The following is a 19,228-nucleotide window of genomic DNA, read 5'->3' on the forward strand; positions in this document are numbered from 1 at the left end:
TGTGAGACATTATCACTCTAATGAATCCCAATATTCTTTACAGCCATCATTGTAACTAACACCAGAGGGGAGCTGCTTTACTTATGCAGATGGATGGATTCCATTGTTACCTAAAATTGTGCAACTGAGATGGTCCTGGCTGAGTCAGAAATTAAAGCTGAGGTGGGGAAACTTCTATGCTGTGAGCTTAGAGAGTTCTAATGACTCCAGTAGAGCTGTTGTAAATATTGACAGTTTTCTGTGAAAATGGGGGCTTCTTCTGGAAAAGATTTTACCCGCAATGATCAGCCACCCCATCTCAGTGGAGAATGGTAGAGAATTGGACAAGAGTTGCCCAAATCTTCCTGGGAGGCCACAGAGAATTTGGCAGATGCTGCTGGCACCTCTTGGAGGATGTCAGGGCTCTGGATTATGCTTGTTGCATTTAATGAACCTACACATTGGCTTGGATGATGGTGAAGAACATGTTTCAAGACTTTTAGATATGCAAGAATCTGCTCTGCATGACCCTCTTCCCATTATTGACCTTGAAACAGCCATTTCCACATCATCGGTACCAGAACTTTCAGGAAAACATACACACAATGTGTTCGGTGGCATCCCAGAAAATATAGCTCATTATCTTTATGCCAACCTTTTGTGTTGTCTCAAAGACTTTACCAAACATTAGGAAAATGAAGTAAAGAGCTGATCCTTCTGAGGAAGGTGACCTTCCTACTCATTAAATATTTTAAGTTATTATAGAGCCCACTCTTGGCCTTAGAATCTCATTCATGAACACCACAAAAGTAACGCCCACCCTCACTGGAGACTGGGTGAGTCCCATCAGTCCCAGGGGGCCGATTTGTCCATGTTACAAGATAGGCCCAGAATGAGTCAGACCAGCAATGCTCTTTCATCTCCCATCTTTATGTCTAATAACGGACAAGCCATGTATACCTCACATCCCTCCATCCTAAGCTAGAGAAGACGGAAAATTCCACCTTCCTCTCACTTGCACTTCCTTTCACTCCAAAGCTGTGGATAAAAGGAACAGACGTAGGCTGTCTGTTCAGCACTGCATGGCTTTAGGGTCAAAGCTTTACCACCAAAAAAAAAAAAAAAAAAAGGAATAATCCTTTCTTCTGATGATAAATGCCATTTTGTCAATGTCCTTTTTTAATAGGCAGGAGAGTTTGGGGCTTAAATCATTCTTTCACAGGAATTTTGATCTCTTATTCTTACCTCAAGAGAAGCATACACTTTTCTGGTTACCTTTTTTTGTATTTTATAAAAACCACATTAGAATGTTTGAAAGGCCTAACATCATTTAGAACCAATGAAGCAGAAATAGTTATTGAGAGCATTCAAATAAAGTCATAGAATGTGCTTGGATATCCATTCATATGCCAGATTAAGGGTGATTTATTCACTTTGGTGCCAAAGAGCAAATTCCTAAGCTACTTAAAACATGAATAAGTGGAGACAGGAAAAGAATAGACAGGAGTAAGTGAAGGCAGCAACAATATCGTGGATAGAATTGATCAAGAATAATTGAAACCACGGAAAATGACATGTATTTGAGGGGGGAAAAAGAGAAATAAATTACCCTACTCTTAGAAAGAGATGCCATTTGAATTGTACAGAACCTAAATGTATGGACAGCCCTAGCCAGTTTTGCTTAGTGGATAGAGCATCCGCCCGAGGACTGAAGGGTCCCGGGTTCAATTCTGGTCAAGGGCAAGTACCTCGGTCGCAGGCTTGATCCCTGGCCTGGATTGGGACACGTGTGGGAGGTAAATAATCGATGTGTCTCTCTCACATTGATGTTTCTCTCTATCTCTCCCCCTCCCTTCCACTCTTTCTAAAAGTCAATGGAAAAATATCCTTAGGTGAGGATTAAAAAATAAATAAAATAAATGTACGGGCAGACTAAATATGGGAAATTAGAGAAAAGATGACTCTTGTTCATTTTCAATTTTGAGAACTATCTTCAAATCATACCTATCAATTTGAAGTGGAATTTTTAAATCCTACATAGGTTGCTACTGAAACAATACTGCAGTACCTGTTTTCACCTGGCAAAATGAGAAATGTTACCTCTGAAGAAACACTACCTCTGTTACTGATATTGGGGACCCTTCTGATGAGACAGTTATGCATTTGCTTCTTCCAATTTGCTGGAGGAGAGTCATGATCACTTAAGAGTGAATCGAAGTTTTACCAGATACTAAAATCAGCAGAGAATTTTTTTTTTTTGGTAACAACTTATTTTAGCAAATCCAATAGGAAGATGACTGAACAGGGAATCAGCACAGCCCAACCTATCCCCACAACGGCCAGGCTAAGCTGCCTTTAACACAGGCAATATGAAGCCCTAGTAATATAAACAAATAAGGCCTCATGAGCTTGAGCAAGTCTCCTGTGGCCACAGAACTGCAGAGTGGCACAGAAGATGTAGTTCCAGACTCTTTATTCTCTAGTGAATTTCTTTTCCTCACTGCAAACCCCCAAACGCAAAGCCTGTACCAGAACGCTTTCGTTCTGTTGCAACTAATAGTGGCCTGGGGGCCTCAGGACATTACTCTATTTAGAGGAGTCTGGTACAGAGACATCTGTTTCTACCTGGAATACCAACTCTGTGTATTTCCTGCCTTCAGTTTCCTCATTTATGAAATGGAAGCTACGGAGGATTAAGTTTAAGTTAGATAATACAGTGGGGCCTTGACTTACGAGTTTAATTCGTTCCATGACGGAGCTCGTAACTCAAATTACTCGTATGTCAAATCAAAGAGTGAACGAGTGAGACAAGTGATGCTGGGCTGATGTTGTGGCGTTCACTGTGATGTTCGCTGCGCCAACTAGCGGTGGGGTATCTGAAGCTAGCTCGTAACCCGAATTTTAGCTCACAACTCAAAGCAAAAAATCGGCCAAGAGACAGCTCGTATCTCGAAAAACTCGTTAGTCGGGACTCTCGTAAGTCAAGGCCCCACTATATGTAAAGCCAGTACTGTCCTGGTCCCATATAAAGTACTTAGCACAGTGCCTGGCAAATAGGAAGCATTCAGCAAATATATAAACATAAGGTAGCTAATTATATTTGCTTATATGTGCGACCTTTGCTGCTCCTTGTCTTCGGCCACTTGTTGGCATTGCCCTGGGGCTATTGGAATCTCAGTGCTTTTCTTTCCCGCTGCTCTGTTTCCTACACAGAGGCAGAAAACAGCAATTAAGATTTCATGAGTCGAGCAGTTGGGAAGGAAGTAGGTGAAGCTGTGTGTTAGGTGTGAGGAAGCATGGGCTCTGGAGTCTGTATGAGCTCTGTGACCTCATGCAGCAGGTCAGTTCACCTTTCCCTGCTCTTTGTGAAAGCCAGAGTGAGAAGGCAGCTGCCCTTGCTGATGTGTCCGCAGGTGTCCCGCCCCCGTCTCGTTTCAGGACTTTGTTCACAGGTCATCTTTTCACCGAGGCCTTCCCTGAGCCCGCATATTAAATCCCAGCCTCCACCCCACCTTGGACTCTCTTGTTCTCTTTCCTGCTGACTTTTTCTCCACCCAACACAGCATATTCCTTTCTGTGTGCGTACTCTTGGTTTTATTTGCTTATCAGCTGCCCTTCCCCACCCATGTGAGTTTCACAAGAATAAAAATTATTGTCTGTTCTATTCACTGGTATGTTCTTGGTGCCTGTCAGTGTCAGGTACATAATTAGTGTCTGTTAAATGCCTGATGAATGAAAGAGTGGAGCCCAGAAGGCCTTCGTATGGCCAGAGAAACAGCCTGCTTGGTCAGGATTTGGGACTGGGCTGGGGCCACAAGAGTAAATGGCAAGCAGCCTCATGAACAGAAGCCTCCATATGATGGCATCAGGGTGGTCATTTGTACAAAAACAGGAGGTTTTTAAAAAAATCGGAATACCTTTATGGCCAAACATAGGGTGTTGTGGAAGTGTGAAGAGGATTTTTTTTTTAGCATATATTTTTATTGATCTCAGAGAGGAAGGGAGAGGGGGAGAGAGAAACATCAATGATGAGAGAGAATCACTGATTAGCTGCCTCCTACATGCCCCCTACTGGGGATCAAGCCTGCAACTCCGGCATTTGCCCTTGACCCTTCAGTCTGCTGGCCAACGCTCTATCCAAGGCAGTGAAGAGGGTTTTTGTTTTTATTTTTTGTTGTTTTGTTTTGCACTAGTGATCATATCTGGCATTTACAAGGCTCTACAAGGTACTTGTGGCAATCAAATTTAGTGACTGGGCTGAGGGATCAGGCCATGGGCCTCCTTGGCTCAAACCATCATCCCCAGTGGTGAGTGGGGTGGTGACTCCCTTTGGCCAAAAAGTGGACCCTAAAACTTTAGGGAGCTGGACCAGTGAATGTCTGGGAGTTGACGTATGGAATTGGAGCTCTAACTTGAATTGATTCCAGGGCCTCCAACTGAGGAACTTCAAATGCTTCTCTCTTGTTCATCTGCCCTTGATACCAAAGCACAGACGTTTAGAAAGGCAAAGAGGAGGAAAGTAGAGAGGTGTTTCTTTTAAAGGAGTGTGAGAAATGAGAATATTCAGGTGTTTCCTTTTAGAAAGCCAACCTCCTTCATAGGCTGGAGTTCTTTGAGGGAGAGGCCTCTGTTTTGTTCACAGTTGTATTTTTAGTGCCCAGCAGATTGCCAGCCACCTAACAGAGAGAGAATGAATAAATCATTGAACAAGTAAGTGCGCTCTACCAATTTCAGGGCTTCTTGTGGCATTAGTGGTCTGACTAATGTAGGATTTCTTTACACAAGCTTGCTTTGTTCTTTAAAAATTCTGTACTAATCTGTTGTTATAATCTTTAGAATGAAGTGAATTTTGACTGAAGTGCACACAGCAGTAATGTGTACAACTCAATGCTTGTGTTTTTCTGAGGCCAGTCAGCACACAAGCAGCATCCCTGTGGGTGCGTAGATGATGTTAGGAACCATGTTATGTCCAAGTCAAAGGTGTTCAGCGACATGATTTCAGCATGCCGAAATTCCACTCTTATAACGTGAGGGACTCTTCATGTCTGTTTGGAAACCAAGCCAGCCTCAGCAAGAGAATCCTATCTATACAGCTTGTCTGTGATAAGCTCCAAACTATGAGGCTCAGGAGTTGGCCTGTGGGTGGATTTTCCTTCAACGTAAGGACTTGACTGGCCAGAGTGGAGACATACTAGGGGTCGCATCCCTGGAGAGAGAGACCAATGGCCTCGGTGTACAGCATCCTTCCCAGGACCTGAGAGGGAGCTCCCGGGGACTGTCTCCCACAAAGCTGTGATGGGACTTGCTGTAGCCTAGAGTCCACATTTGGACACATGGTGTCAGCAGTGCCGCACAATGCCAGTAACATGAGGAGTCAGGGGTCAAAGAGTCCATTCAGTGTGGGGAGCCAATATAGGATTAAGCCTCGGACTGACCTGTTGGCAAAGTCACAAACAAGTCTTCTTCCGAGTCTTAAACAACCCAATCCAAGAGGTGGTCGCTGATTTACACGCGCTGTCATTTAAAAAATAAAAATGGGGGAATTTGCCGGAAGCCAGTCCACCCTTGCTGCTTGACACAGTCGCTGCAGGGAAGAAACATCTGCATAGCTTATGTTTCAAGGGACCTGGCGTATATGGCATATGTTTGCTCCCCCTCCTAGCGCTAAGTGTTTTAACCAGGACCACCTCCCTGAGAAAGGTTGTTTCCCCAGGTAGAGATTTTTCCCTGGAGTTAACCCCCTAGGGTTACAGAAATACCATGTATAAAGAACTTGGACTAAGACTGTTGGCAGTAAATTTGGGACTTGTTGGGCCTACATCCCCAGGGGTCTGCCCACCAGGGAAGGCACCAAAGCCTGTACCCCTAGAGACCCAACGACACAGGATAGTCCCAGGGAAGGCAAGCAGCGAGGCTGGGAGGACATAACCTTTACTGGGTAGGATAATCTCCTTCAGTCACTTCCTTGTAGCCTTTCAGTAGAACAGTGACCTTGGAATAGCCCTTGTAATGGAACACAGAGATTAACCTAGACAAGATTAAAATCAACAGAACTAAATAGAGACAGGATTTTTGGCAAAGGTCAGATAAGAAACAAGGAACTGTAGAACGTTGGGAACCCCTGGACCTGCTGGGGCTGGACCCCAACAATTCAGGACTCAAGAACATGCATGAGGGGCTTGTCATGAGGCCTGGGCTGCTGAGATCCAAGGCAGTTTGGATCTCCACACTAATGCCAAGGAACTTGCCAGTGTCCTGAGTGCCTGTTAAAGGACTGACATATAGAGGTTGTATAAGACAGGGGTGTTTATATTTGTTGTTTCTCTATCACAGGACAAGCTTCATTTGAAAATTAGTTATATGGGATGGAATGCTCAGGGGGATGCCATTGCACCCCCAAAGTAACCCTGCCTCCCCCCTACCCTGTTTTCCAGCATGGGCTACTGCATCCTTTTTGTGCATGGACTGAGCAAGCTCTGCACTTGGCTAAATCGATGTGGAGCCACCACCCTGACCGTGTCCACTGTGCTGCTGCTGCTGCTTTTCTCTTGGAAAACTGTAAAGCAGAATGAAATCTGGCTGTCAAGAGAGTCCCTCTTCAGGTATGATTTGATGGTGTAAGAGTGACCTCTTCCCATTCATTCTTTTGCTTATATACTTGTTTCGAAACAAATGAGCTAACATGGGTCTAGTAATATTTATTGATCCAGAAATTTTTTTTGATTAAGTTTTCAATGGAAGGTGTTATTTTTTGTTTTAACTTTGATTTTTGTAAAGGATATATAAAGTTTAGCAGAAGCTCGTGCTAAGTGAATTTATGAAAATAAGGCTCGTGGGAAGGTTTTTGGGTCTTAATGATGAGCAGGGCTGTAAAATGAGATCTAAATACAAGGAAAGGAGCCTAATATCTTTTTCCAGTGAATGGGAAAGATAAACATGTGACAAGAAGGAAGAGAAATGCAATGCGTTTTCTTCAAATATTTCAGAATATTACGTTGTGATTTGTGATCTGGCTGCTTTATTTTAAACATTATGATGAATGAAGAAATTAAAGACTGTTTTATCTCCCAGTAAGTTTTCATGTGGAAGCTGCTTCTGGATATAACAATGTCAACATATAGCCCTAAACTTGTCATAAAGTATAAACATCCTTTGGGGCTATAGCTCATCACACTCTGCTCCTGGGCTTCGTCTGTCTCCCTAGTGCCGTAGTGTTGGCGACCTTCACCTTTGCTCCCCTATAGCTACCACACATGGCCTCCCACAGTGTTTCTCCAGTCTCCTATCCTGGCCTAGGACACAGTTGGCCAGTTCAGTCAACGTGGTTTTCACTTGGTTCCCTGCTCGGCTGGTAGCCACCACTTATTCTTCTGAGGCAAATAACTGGAACGGAATGGGGGTCACTTGGAAAAAAAGGGTAAATATTGGAAGAGCATAAAAATGTGCCCAGAATGATGGGCAGTGAAGAAGCTGGCATGTAGCCAACAGGGAACGGGCATCCGGATAGCCTGTCCTGAGCACAGGTGCACCCTCAGGAATGAATGGGTAAACTTACACCAGTTTTTTCCTGTTTCACATCCAAGTCCTGGGAAAATAAAGTCCTCCGGCTGAGCTTGAGCCTAAGTCACATGCCTACCCCTCGTCCTCACAAGGGCACTGGGATGACCAACCTGGCCAGAGAAGCCCCTCTGATTTCCCTGAGGCAAGTTATGGCAGGCAGAGCACCTCAGGGCTCCACTGAGACCTCACAAAGGGAGACAGGAGAGAATTCCCCACAGGAAATCCAAGTACTATAGGAGGGGCACAGACTCTGGGCTGCCAAGAATGAGTGAATGAATGAGTAAATGAATGAGTGAACAAACAAGACAAATTTTCACTGCACTCTTCTACTGTTTTAAAATAATAGATCTGACCTTACAATTTAGCAATTTAACTTTTCAATAGAAAAATTAATCTGGAATGTATGTCTTATTAGCTTACTTATTACTGCTATATCATTGTCATCATTATCATTGTCATCATCATTCTTTCAATGGATACTGTAGGGACCTGCTGCCATGTAAGGTGTTTTGTGTGGATTTGATTTTTTTTTTTAAGAATTTTTTTTTCACATTTAGTTGTCAGATTCTTTTTAGTCTCTGTCATACCCTCCACCTTCAGTGCAGTCCTTACCCACAATAGGCTTGTTCCCTCTTACTACCCAGGGCTGAGGCCATTCTGCAAACACAAGGGCATTGAAGTTCAGGAATATAACTGTTGGCTTTTCTTTTTTTTTTTTTTTTTTTTTTTTGCTTTTGCTTTCAGTAGTGAGTGCTTTAATGAGAAACTTAAAAATGGTTCTGCCCTGTGTTAAATCCTTTCCTTGGATAAAGATACTAACGGTGGTTGTGTCTCCTAATGATTTTTACTGCTCAATCAGAGCAGCTTGGGGAATGGATTTTGGCAGGCAGCAGTTTATTTCAAGAGTAATAAGCTAGTGTTCCAGCCCTCCACAGTTGATGCCAGTAGTTTTAAATAAAAAAGAAAAGAAAAGCAAAATGTTCATTGACCTTACATCCAGAAGCTTCTGTTCTTTTACATGGAAGCATGTAGTAAGTGAATAGTTGGTTACTAAAACACATATGTTTTAGTATGTTTATCCCACATATGTGCTTAGAGAAACTTTAAGACAAGGTTAGTGGTTGAGTGTGGGGTCTGGAGGCCAGCTTCCTGGCTCCACTCCAAGTTCCCCCATTTAATAGCTGTGTGATTTTGGGCAAGATACTGAACCCCTCCATGCCTTCATTTCTTCATTTTAAATTTGAGAGTTAATCTCCTGAATGAAGTGTAAAAAAAAAAAGTATGTGAAATATGCATAAGACAGTGTCTGGCATATGGTAAACACCATGTGAGGTTTTCAGATTCTTATTATCCAGTGTATTCTAGGATGGGGGGTGGGTAGAAATTGACTGTAGAGAAGCCAGAAGTCGCCATGGGTGTCAGATGTGTGAGCATATTTTGATACAGTGTAGCAAGCCGTAAACAGAAGTAGATGCAAGACACTGTATGTGCAGGCAGATGACCAAGACCAGCCCAGGCCTTCAAGGACTGTTCTCTTGCAGGCCTGAGCTGAGTATGGAAGGATGAGAAAAACCTAAATTAGCAATAATGGCCAGAAAACAAAGAGGTGGCTGAATTGAGTAAGAAAACCTTGCAATGGTTCTACATAAGCTGGTGTCCTTGGCAGAGGCCCTATTTCAGTATTCTCCTCTGTTCCAAACAATAAATCCATTGAGCATCATTAAGACATATGGTCTCATTGAGGCCTCACTAATTATGTGGATGGTTTATCTTGACAATATATAAAGAATCAGTCCAGCCAGCATGGCTCAGTGGTTGAGCATTGACCTATGAACCAGGATGTCACAGTTTGATTCCCAGTGAAGGCACATGTCTGAGTTGTAGGCTCAATCCTCAGTGTGGGGTGTGAAAGCGGCAGCCGATCAATGACTCTCTCTCATCATTGATGTTTCTGTCTCTCCCCCTCTGAACCCCATTCATGAACTGTTTACGTGATCATAGACCACCGATTAAGATTGTCTGGCCTAGATCATCCTCCCCCCATGTAGGAAACACATTTTTCTTTCCTCCCCTCTGAATTACTGAGCCATAGAGATCAGCTGACTTTTCAGGACATATAATGTAAACCAGGGCTGGCAAATATTTTTGTAAAAGGCCAGATAGTAAATATTTTAGGCTTGGTGAGCCTTGTATTCTCTTTTGCATCCATTCCACTCTGCCTTTGTCTCAGGAAAGAAACCAAAAGGACAATAGGTTGACAGCACATTGACGTATCTGTGGTCCACACAGCCATAGTTTGCTTACCAATGATATAAATGTTGTGATCATGTAAGTCTAAAGTTACTAGTCTCTTGTGGTACCATTCATAAATGATTCTGACCATATATTAAACTTGATTGAAATCTCTGCTCAACTACTTACTAGGTCTCTAACCTTAGAAAGAGGTCTTACTACCTCTTAGCTTCAATCTCCTCATCTATGATATAGAAAGCACATTAATACTACCCATCTGATAGGTTGTTGAAGGGATAAAATGAAATCATCCATGGAAATGGGTGCTTGATTCAAAATGAGCATTCCTTAAGTATTGGCCATACTACGTGGGGCATTGCGAAGCCTCAGGTTAAAGCAAGGTCAAAATTGAGGAGAATGACAATTTCTTCTTAATCTTTCCTGTTAACCTTTGGCTGAACACCACTCTTTAAAAAAAGAGAGAGAGATTATTATCTAATCAGGAATTTGCGGATGATTCTCCTGACCTATTGTTCAGTCATGCCAACAAAACAAATTGATGCTCTATAAACTTGGAGATATACTCTATATAGAAGTGGTCTTTTTTTGTTGTTATTTCTGTTATTTTTTCAAGTTTCTGCAAATGAAGGATGTGAGGGAGAAATACAAAGTGCATGAATTAAGATCCTGAGTTGAAAGGGAGATTTTTCATAATCATTATTGTAATTATTAATAGGGTTTGGGACCCAGCCATATGATTTATGGACACTACATTTCCTTGTGGAGTGAATATGTGTACAGCTGTATGTTTCCTTTAAAACAGTTGTGAGTGCTCAATCACAGCACCAAGAAAACAGACTGAGGAGTCTGGCCCCGAGGGAAGAGCAACCTGGCCAGGGATAGCAACATGGAAAGTTTTGCCCTTAGCCAATTGTTTATTTGCCTTTTTTTTTTTTAAACAAAAAGTTCATTGCAAAATGAGAGGCTGAAATAACACAACAACAACAATAACAAAACCACAAAGAGAACATAAAGGTCAAAAACAACAATGGGAGAATGTGTGTTGTTAGGATTCAGTTGCTCCACCCACAGCTGCTTGCCTGTTATGAATATTATTATTTCCTCTTGCCATCATTGAACAGTGCACTGATCTCATCCAGGAACTTGATCCCAGAGGCCAAATTGTCTGTTCCTCAGTTGGTGCAACGTAAATTAGAGCAACTACGCTGATCACACAAGGAAAGCTCTGTCCCAGTAAATAGGCCAGTAATACTCATGCTGAAATTGAAGTTCTCTTTAAAACCTACCTGTTACCACCCTAGCTGGTTTGGCTCAGTGAATAGAGCATTGGCCTGAGGACTGAAGGGTCATGGGTTCAGTTTCAGTCAAGGGCACATGCCCAGGTTGTTGGCTCATCCCCAGTAAGGGGTGTGCAGGAGGCAACCAATCAATGATTCTCTCTCATCGTTGATATTTCTGTCTCTCTCTACCTCTCCCTTCCTCTCTGAAATCAATAAAATATTAAAAATAATAAATAGATAGATAGATAGATAGATAGATAGATAGATAAATAAATAAATAAATAAAACCTGTTACCATGTACTGTTTAGTTCTGGGTAGAAAAATCAAAAATTTTCCTGGAAAGAAATTGGATTTTTTTTAAGCCATTACTCTCACACTAACCCAGATCATGCCCCTGTGACTAAATTCACTTGGGTAATATTCATTTTAAATATTATGTTAAAATCCTAGCTCTGTGTGTCAGCTGGGGGGCCTCACCACAAGGGTGGGGGAAGGAAACAGATGGTTTCCCTGGAGCACCCGCTGAAGGTCAGCCTTTGTAAATCTTTCCACTGAGAGCAGAGGATTCCTCCAGCTCCTCCCTGGGGGAACCAGTCCTGCTGCAGCATCCAGAGAGCTTTCCGTGGGGAAGGAACTGGGGGATCCACAATGTTCAGAATACAGATTTCACTTAATCTACCTTTGAGGAGCAGTTCTCCCCCAAAACTTCAACTGGCCCTGTTGTTCCTGAGTGAGGGTCTCTCTGATGCAGCCTTTACAGAGAGTAAACTGCCTTCTGCTGGGGGAGCGAGAGCATCATTGAAAAAAGTCACCTGGATGTGCTGGGAGGGAAGTAGATCAGGATGCCAACTGTTTCTGATATGAATTTATGGTCCATATTTTCAGCCTCACCCCTCATCCCCAAAAAATCCTACCTACCTTTTTTAAAAAAATTTTAAAATATTTTTTATTGATTTCACAGAGGAAGGGAGAGGAAGAGAGAGAGAGAAATATCAATGATGAGAAAATTATTGATCAGCTGCCTCCTGCACAACTGCTACTTGGGATCAAGCCCGCAACCTGGGCATGTACCCTGACTGGGAATTGAACCTGTGTCCTCTTGGTGCATGGGTAGATGCTCAACCACTGAGCCACATGGGTGGGGCATTTATTTTAAAAAATACCAGACTTAGTCCATGATAAATGTTAATTTTCAATAAAATTTAGTAGGGAGGCCAATCCACATTCATTCCTCCTATAATGAATAATATAGATAATCTCAATTTTTTTAAAGGAAGTCTATAGGTGGATGCAAGAAGCAAGGAAGGAACAAATTGAATTAACCTGAGCATGCAGGGTTGTTCTCCAGCCATTCACCCATCTCCATGTCCTGCCACCACTGCTTCAGGTGCAGTTAGCATTACTGTTTAGTTGTGGGCCACAATGCACTGCCTTCATTGTTTTCTATCGAAGCATGTTTACTAACTCATACAATTCACAAATTGTGGAAGACTTGACTTTAAAGGGTGCAATGGACACTTCAAATGCAGGGTCATGAAACTGTGAGTAGAATATGAAGGAAACTGCCCCCTGGCCATGTGGCTCAGTACTTTGGATCATCATCTCTTATACCAAAAGGTTGTTGGTTTGATTCCCAATCAGAGCACATACCTGGGTTGTAGGTTCGATCCCTATTTGGGGCTCGTATTAGAGGCAGCCTATTGATGTTTCTCACAGTGATGAGATGTTTCTCTCTCTCTTCCTTCTTTTCTCTCGAAAAATCAAGAAAAACATATCCTCAGCTGAGGCCCAGTGCACAAAATTCATGCATGGGTAGGGTCCCTAGCAGCTGCCAGCTGCTGGCTAGGGCCTCCCCTCCCTGGCTACCAGCTGCCAGCAGTGCCTTCCTTCATTCCGCGCCGCCCCCTAGTGGGCAGCACATATCATAGTGAGCAATCAATCTGGTCGGTTGAACTCCTGCCCGAGGGGACAATTTGCACATTAGGCTTGCAAATATATATATACATACTAGTGGCCCAGTGCATGAAATTTGTGCACATTAAAAGAGAATTAATGAGAAGAGATATTTTAATATTGCTATTTGCCCTTTCTCTATAATAGAAGTGTCAGAGATGAAAGAAAATTAGTAAAATGTATATAAAATCTTCCTCCTGTCAGAGTCTGGGGCATACCTCAAGACCTAGGGTCAAGTCCCCGCCCACCTCCTTCATGTGCTTGGAAAACACAGGAGACCCAGACCCAAATAGCCCCACCCACATTGGGTGAGACCTAGACCCAGCCGGCCCCACCCCCGTCAAGTCTCTCCAGGTCGGGGGGCACAGTCTCAGGTCCCCCAGCCCAGCGCTGGGGTGGGGGGTGCGGCTTGAGGTCCCCTGTCAAGCCCCACCAGGCGAGCGGCATGGTCTGTGGTCCCTAACAAGCCCTGCCAGGTGCGGGGTGTGGTCTGAGGGCCCCTGTCAAGCCCCACCAGGTGAGTAGCATGGCCTGTGGTCCCTGACAAGCACTGCCAGGTGCGGGGTGTGGTCTGAGGGCCCCTGTCAAGCCCCACCGGGCAGGGGGCACAGCCTGAGATCCCCTGACCCGGCACCGGGGAAGGGGGCACAGTCTGAGGTCTCCCAGCCTGGCTCCAGAGTGGGGGGCATGGCCTGAGGTCCCCCGTCAAGACCCACTGGGTGGGGGGGTTGCGGCCTGAGGTAGCCCTTCAAGCCCTGTGGCTGAGGGGCACAGCCTGGGGTCCCTGGCCCAGTGCTGGGCAGGGGATGCAGTCTGAGGTCTCCCCGCACAGAGCTGGAGCAGGGGGCGTGGCCTGAGTTCCCCGTCAGGCCCAGCCCCCCTCCCCCCACAGTGTCATACCAGTGCTGAACAGGGGACACACTCAGGCAGTGTGACATTAGCGCTGGGGGCAGAAGTCCCCGCCCCTGGCCCTGCCCACAGACTGGTCATGACTGGGACACCGTAATGGACAAATTAGCATATTACCTCTTTATTATATAGACTAGAGGCCCGGTGCACAAAAATTTGTGCACTCGGTGAGGGGGGGGGGGGCGTCCATCAGCCCGGCCTATGCCCTCTCGCAGTCTGGGACCTCTCGGGAGATAACAACCTGCTGGCTTAGGCCTACTCCCGGGTGGCGGAGGACAGGCCCAATCCCTATGTGCAGCCCCTGGTCTGGCTCAGAGCAGGGCCCATTGGGGAGTTGGGGGCGCCGCCCCCTGTCATGCACAGAGCAGGGCGGATCGGGAGGTTGTGATGCCACCCTCAGTCACGCTCAGGGTAGGGCTGATTGGGGGGTTGGGGCACCGCCCCCTGTCACACTCAAGGCAGGGTCGATGGGGAGGTTGCGGCTAATCCCGGTGCTGGGAGGCATATTACCCTTTTACTATATAGGATAGAGGCCTGGTGCACAGGTGGGGGCAAGCTGGTTTGCCCTGAAGGGTGTCCTGGATCAGGGTGGGGGTCCCGCTTGGGTGCCTGGCCAGCCTGGGTGAGGGGCTAAGGGCTGTTTTCAGGCTGGCAGGTGACTGAAGCTCCCAACCGCTCCTTTTTTTCTTTTTTTTTTTAAATTCTGGACCAGCTTTAGCTCTGAGACTTGGCTCCAGCTCTTAGGTCTCGGCTGCTGAAAGCAGGTATCTGGTTTGTTTGGGTTCTATAATCGAAACACTGTTTTAACTCCAGCTCTGAGATCCCAGCTGGTTGAAAGCAGAGATCTGCGTTTGTTCTATAATTGAAACAATGTTGTGGTCCTGCTGGCTGAAGCCCGGCTGGCTGAAAGCAGGTTTCTGGGGTTTTGTTTAGCTTCTATATTTGTAACAATGTTTCAAACTGCAAGCTCAGAGGCCGGCAGCGGCAGGCGGGGAACGTTGGAGTCCTCCATCACTGAAGCAAGCAAGCCTCATGTTCGCTTCAAGCTGCCTGTCTGCCGGCCGCCATCTTGGCTGGCAGTTAATTTGCATATCACCCTGATTAGCCAATGGGAAGGGTAGTGGAGGTACAGCTAATTACCATGTTTCTCTTTTATTAGATAGGATAGATATGAAGGACAACATTCCTAAGCAGTACTCTTTGTTGCTCTTTTTATTTTTTTAATTAATTCTAGGTCTGGAGTTCAAACTCTGCCCCATAATGCCAAGGTTCACTACAACTACGCAAATTTCCTGAAGGATCAAGGTCGGAACAGAGAAGCAATCTACCACTACAGAACGGCCCTCAAGTAAGCACCATGCACCATATGGGTGTAGCTGTTGTGCCTTTCAGGTCCTGTATTTCACTCACCCCTCTGAGCATGTGGGGGGTTAGTTTCTTTCTCATGACAATGAACATCTCCTTGGAAGTGGTACAGACCTTGGATTCTGAGTCTGATGGCTCAGTGTTCAAATCTGTTATTAGTGTGGTAACTCTACCTTGCTCTTATCTCAATGCTGTCTTGTAAAAGTTTCACTGCTACACATTGCAAAATGAAGTGATGCTCAGTTGAACACACACACACACACACACACACACACACACAGGCAAACTGGAGTTGGTTGTCAAAAATATACTTGTAAGTTCTCAGGATATTTATTCTGATGAATTGTCCCTACTCTAGGCTTCCAACTGTCTGAAAGGATTTATATGAAGACATTTGAGTATACCAAATATGGTTTGATGCATGACTTTAAGAGAAACTAAAAATTCAAGTTCTAAATTACCAACAACAGTCTGTAATGCTCTTAAGTACTCTTGAAAATTGCAACTCTGGCTTTCAAAATGTTCTTCTCCAAAAGGTCCCAGATAATGAACATATTTATCCTGGAACCTGTGGAGACGTGATAGCTAACACAGCCTCAGACTCTCCAACTGTGGGCAAAATAGAGCAAGGTGCATCCTCTCTTTTACTGAATCCCAGGGGACTCACCGAAGCTTCCTGAAGAGTTTTCCATGACCCCACAGATTGACTCACATCTGGTCGAATTTTCTGTTCCTGTTCCATCTTAGGACATACTTAAAATATGCAAACCAAACAAATATATTTGACTGAAGCGCCAACTCTATTGACTCAAAGCTCAGATTGAAATTGTCATTCTTAAAGTAACCGACCTGATTTTTTAAAAGTATCCCTTTGAACAGTGTTCTGCTCAAGTGTGTTGTTCATCAGTCAACATCTGTTAGATTTTAGGACCTGTTACTTAATATTCAGTATAGCAAGCATTTTCAACTGTTGCATCAAGTTCGCTGTCAAATACTTTCCCAAAGATTTCAAGAAACGTTAGGTTCTGGAAGAATACTTGTAACAGAGCTTTTTATTGAGGAATAGACGTTTTTATTAAGGAGTAGAAGATAGCTTTTAAAATGTTAAGGAATGATATTCTTTCACTGGAAGGTAGTTTACCCAAATGTTTACGATGCTTATCATGGGCTGGTAAGATTATGGTTTAGATTTTTTTAACTTTCTTTTGTGCTCCAGATATTTACAATGAACATGTATCACTTTGGCAATGAGGAAATGTCCTTTTTAAAAAGGCATATTCCTTCAAGGATACATATAAAGTGTGTTTTGGCTTTAACAATTGGCGTTTCAAGATTTTATCTGGCATTCTTGAAGGAAAGAAAAGAGCAGTAAGTTTGTGTGAAAAATATTGATTGGAGGGAAGTGTATCGGTATCTTTTTAAATTTGTTTTATTCTAACGGACTATTTTCTCTCAAGTTCGCACAGGAAAATATCGCAGACCCTGAAGCACAGCTTGGGGCAAAGGTATAAGTTAAGTAAATTCTCTGGCAGGTGATTTTACTGAATTATAGTAGCCAGTTGGGTACTTCGGCTTCTCTCCCATGAAACAATAAAAATAAATGTTCAGCAACTGTGCTTCTGGAAGAAACATGTCCCTTGAGAAGTGAGGAAAAACAGTGAAAGCAGTAAATATACCACATAGTAATTAGTGAAACATTTCGCTCTCTCAGACCAGGTTCAAAAATACTTCTGATCTAAAATAAAGTATCATTATTTTTGTGTGGATACCTCTGTGGTGAATTTTCAACAGATGTGGGTATTTTTTGTTGTGTGTGTGTGTGTGTGTGTTCAGAGACAGAGGAAGGGAGAGGAGGAGAAAGATAGAAACACTGATGAGAGAGAAACATCATCCATTGGCTATCTCTTGCACACCCCCAAATGGATATGGAGCCTGCAACCCAGGCATGTACCTGAATCAGGAATCGGAATCGGTGACCTCTTGGTTCCTAGGTCTGTGCTCAACTGCTAAGCCACAATAGCCTAGCTGTGTGTGTTTTATAATTTAAATAAATTGTCACTGTGTGTTAGAAAATGAAAATACTAGGACTGTTCATTACTAGAAGAAAGCCCTTATTTTGATATTGCTGTTTCTTTGTGGGAGTTGCTGAGACAGGAATTCCTCCCCCTCCCAACTGTTCCACCTCTGTTTCAACTTCAATGTATCTAATGTTTTCCATATTTGCACACTGCAAGAAAGAGAATGATTAGGAGAGATGCAGGGTTGAAGGTGATATTATCTGAAATCAGGCCCAACAGTTACTCATTCCTGTTGTACTGACTATGTAGATCCCAGTGGGAATGGTGAAATTAGTCATTAGGGTTGTGTCAATACCAATATCTTTTTGGCTGGCGTACAGTTCTAAAAATAGCACTATATTAGATGGGTAATTCTATATCACATGACTATTCTGCTTCTTTTAAGTTTTATTCTATTTTTTTTTAACCATGTAGAAGTATTTCTGGAGTACAAGGGAAATCTCCCCAGGAAAATGCTACAGCTGAGGTTATAGATTCAGATTAAGATCCACATCATCAAAGAAAAATGTCAGGACTCTTTCCTAACACAAGAATTAGTTTTGCTTTGCTGCGAGGGGCAGCTCTCATGTCTGTGCCTAGTCTGGGTTCTGTAAGGCTTGTGATTCTGTTTTCTGGAGAATCAGAAGACCCCTGGTGGATGTTCCAGGTAGCTCCAATGATTTCTGACCATTGCGTTACCCTGGGGAAGGTTTCTGCCATTACGCCTTATTTTATGGAAATAGAAAGGCTAGAGATCGCCCAATATCTCAGCTCTCCCACGATATGCCTCATCCCATAAATCCCAATGGAGAGATGGTGGCCCTGCCTGGATGAAGTGTAGAAGACACTGAATGTGTACTTGGCCAGTGCATTGTTGATTAGCTTAAAAGGTCTGTTAAAGGTGAAGAGTTTTAAAACAATTTATGCATGCTCTCAAATTTTATATTGCACCCCAAAATTTCACATCTACATCTGTTCACCAATCTACTACTGTCAAGCCAAGTCCTTTCCTCTGAGTAAGAGTGCTGATTAGAAGCTGCAAAACCACACCCATATTTCACTTCTATGATGATCAGTTTCGATACTTTAAAGTGGAATAAAAATTTTAAGTCTATTTGAGAATTTTCTAATTATACTCCTCCAGTCTTTTACAATGATCTCACATGTCTACCTCAATGGCAATTTTTTGAACAGCTTCTCTTTTTTAAGTACTTTCAGAGTATTTGCTTAGTTTTAATGGAAATAGCAACTCTCTTATTTATATTTACATTTTATCAGTTTGAAAAATATTTTATTATATTGTACAATTGCAATAAAAGCTTCAACTGGAATAATTTTGTTGATAAACACAATAGACTCTTAGCAGTCATGCAGCTCAGCCCACGGAGCCAAAGGGCCCAGGCTTACAGAGAAAGTTAAGTTGTGGATATCCACTGATATGTTTTACAGAGAACATCTGGGAATCTGATGACATAATTAGAGGCTGTTTTAAAAGAGTTTGCACTAGGTGATAGAGTCATGGAATCTATTTTTTCATCTTGTATTTAAATTCCAGACATGACTGGATTACTGGTTGGCTAAAATGGATGGATCATCAGGAATCCTGCAGCCAGGAATGAGAGTAGAGTTTGTCTTTGTCCAGGTGGGTCAGGAAGGTGTCTCCACAGATTCTGCTGAACATTTGTTCACCTAGATGCTGTCTTCCTCCCACCCTACTAGCATAATGCCTGGCCACACCCAGGTCTGCTGATGTGTTCCAGGTGCTTGGATACCAGCCATAAGTATAGGATTCCATCCTGATAAAAGGGCTATGATCCCCTCAGTCACTCAGACAACTATTTTATTTTCACAAATATGCTTTCAACATGAAA

General features: G+C 43.4%; 1 protein-coding gene across 1 annotated transcript in view; it reads left to right on the forward strand.

The window, feature by feature from the left end:
• TMTC1 (transmembrane O-mannosyltransferase targeting cadherins 1) overlaps nt 1–19,228 on the forward strand; it is a 239,531-nt gene that overhangs the window by 152,591 nt on the left and 67,712 nt on the right. Inside the window, exons 10-11 of the mRNA XM_081083700.1 lie at nt 6,414–6,581; nt 15,170–15,283. Coding sequence (XP_080939826.1) covers nt 6,414–6,581; nt 15,170–15,283 — 282 coding nt within the window. The remainder of the gene's footprint in view (nt 1–6,413; nt 6,582–15,169; nt 15,284–19,228) is intronic.

Source organism: Myotis nattereri, assembly GCF_964212035.1.
Source record: "Myotis nattereri genome assembly, chromosome: 2".
In the NCBI taxonomy this organism is placed as follows: Eukaryota; Metazoa; Chordata; class Mammalia; order Chiroptera; family Vespertilionidae; genus Myotis; species Myotis nattereri.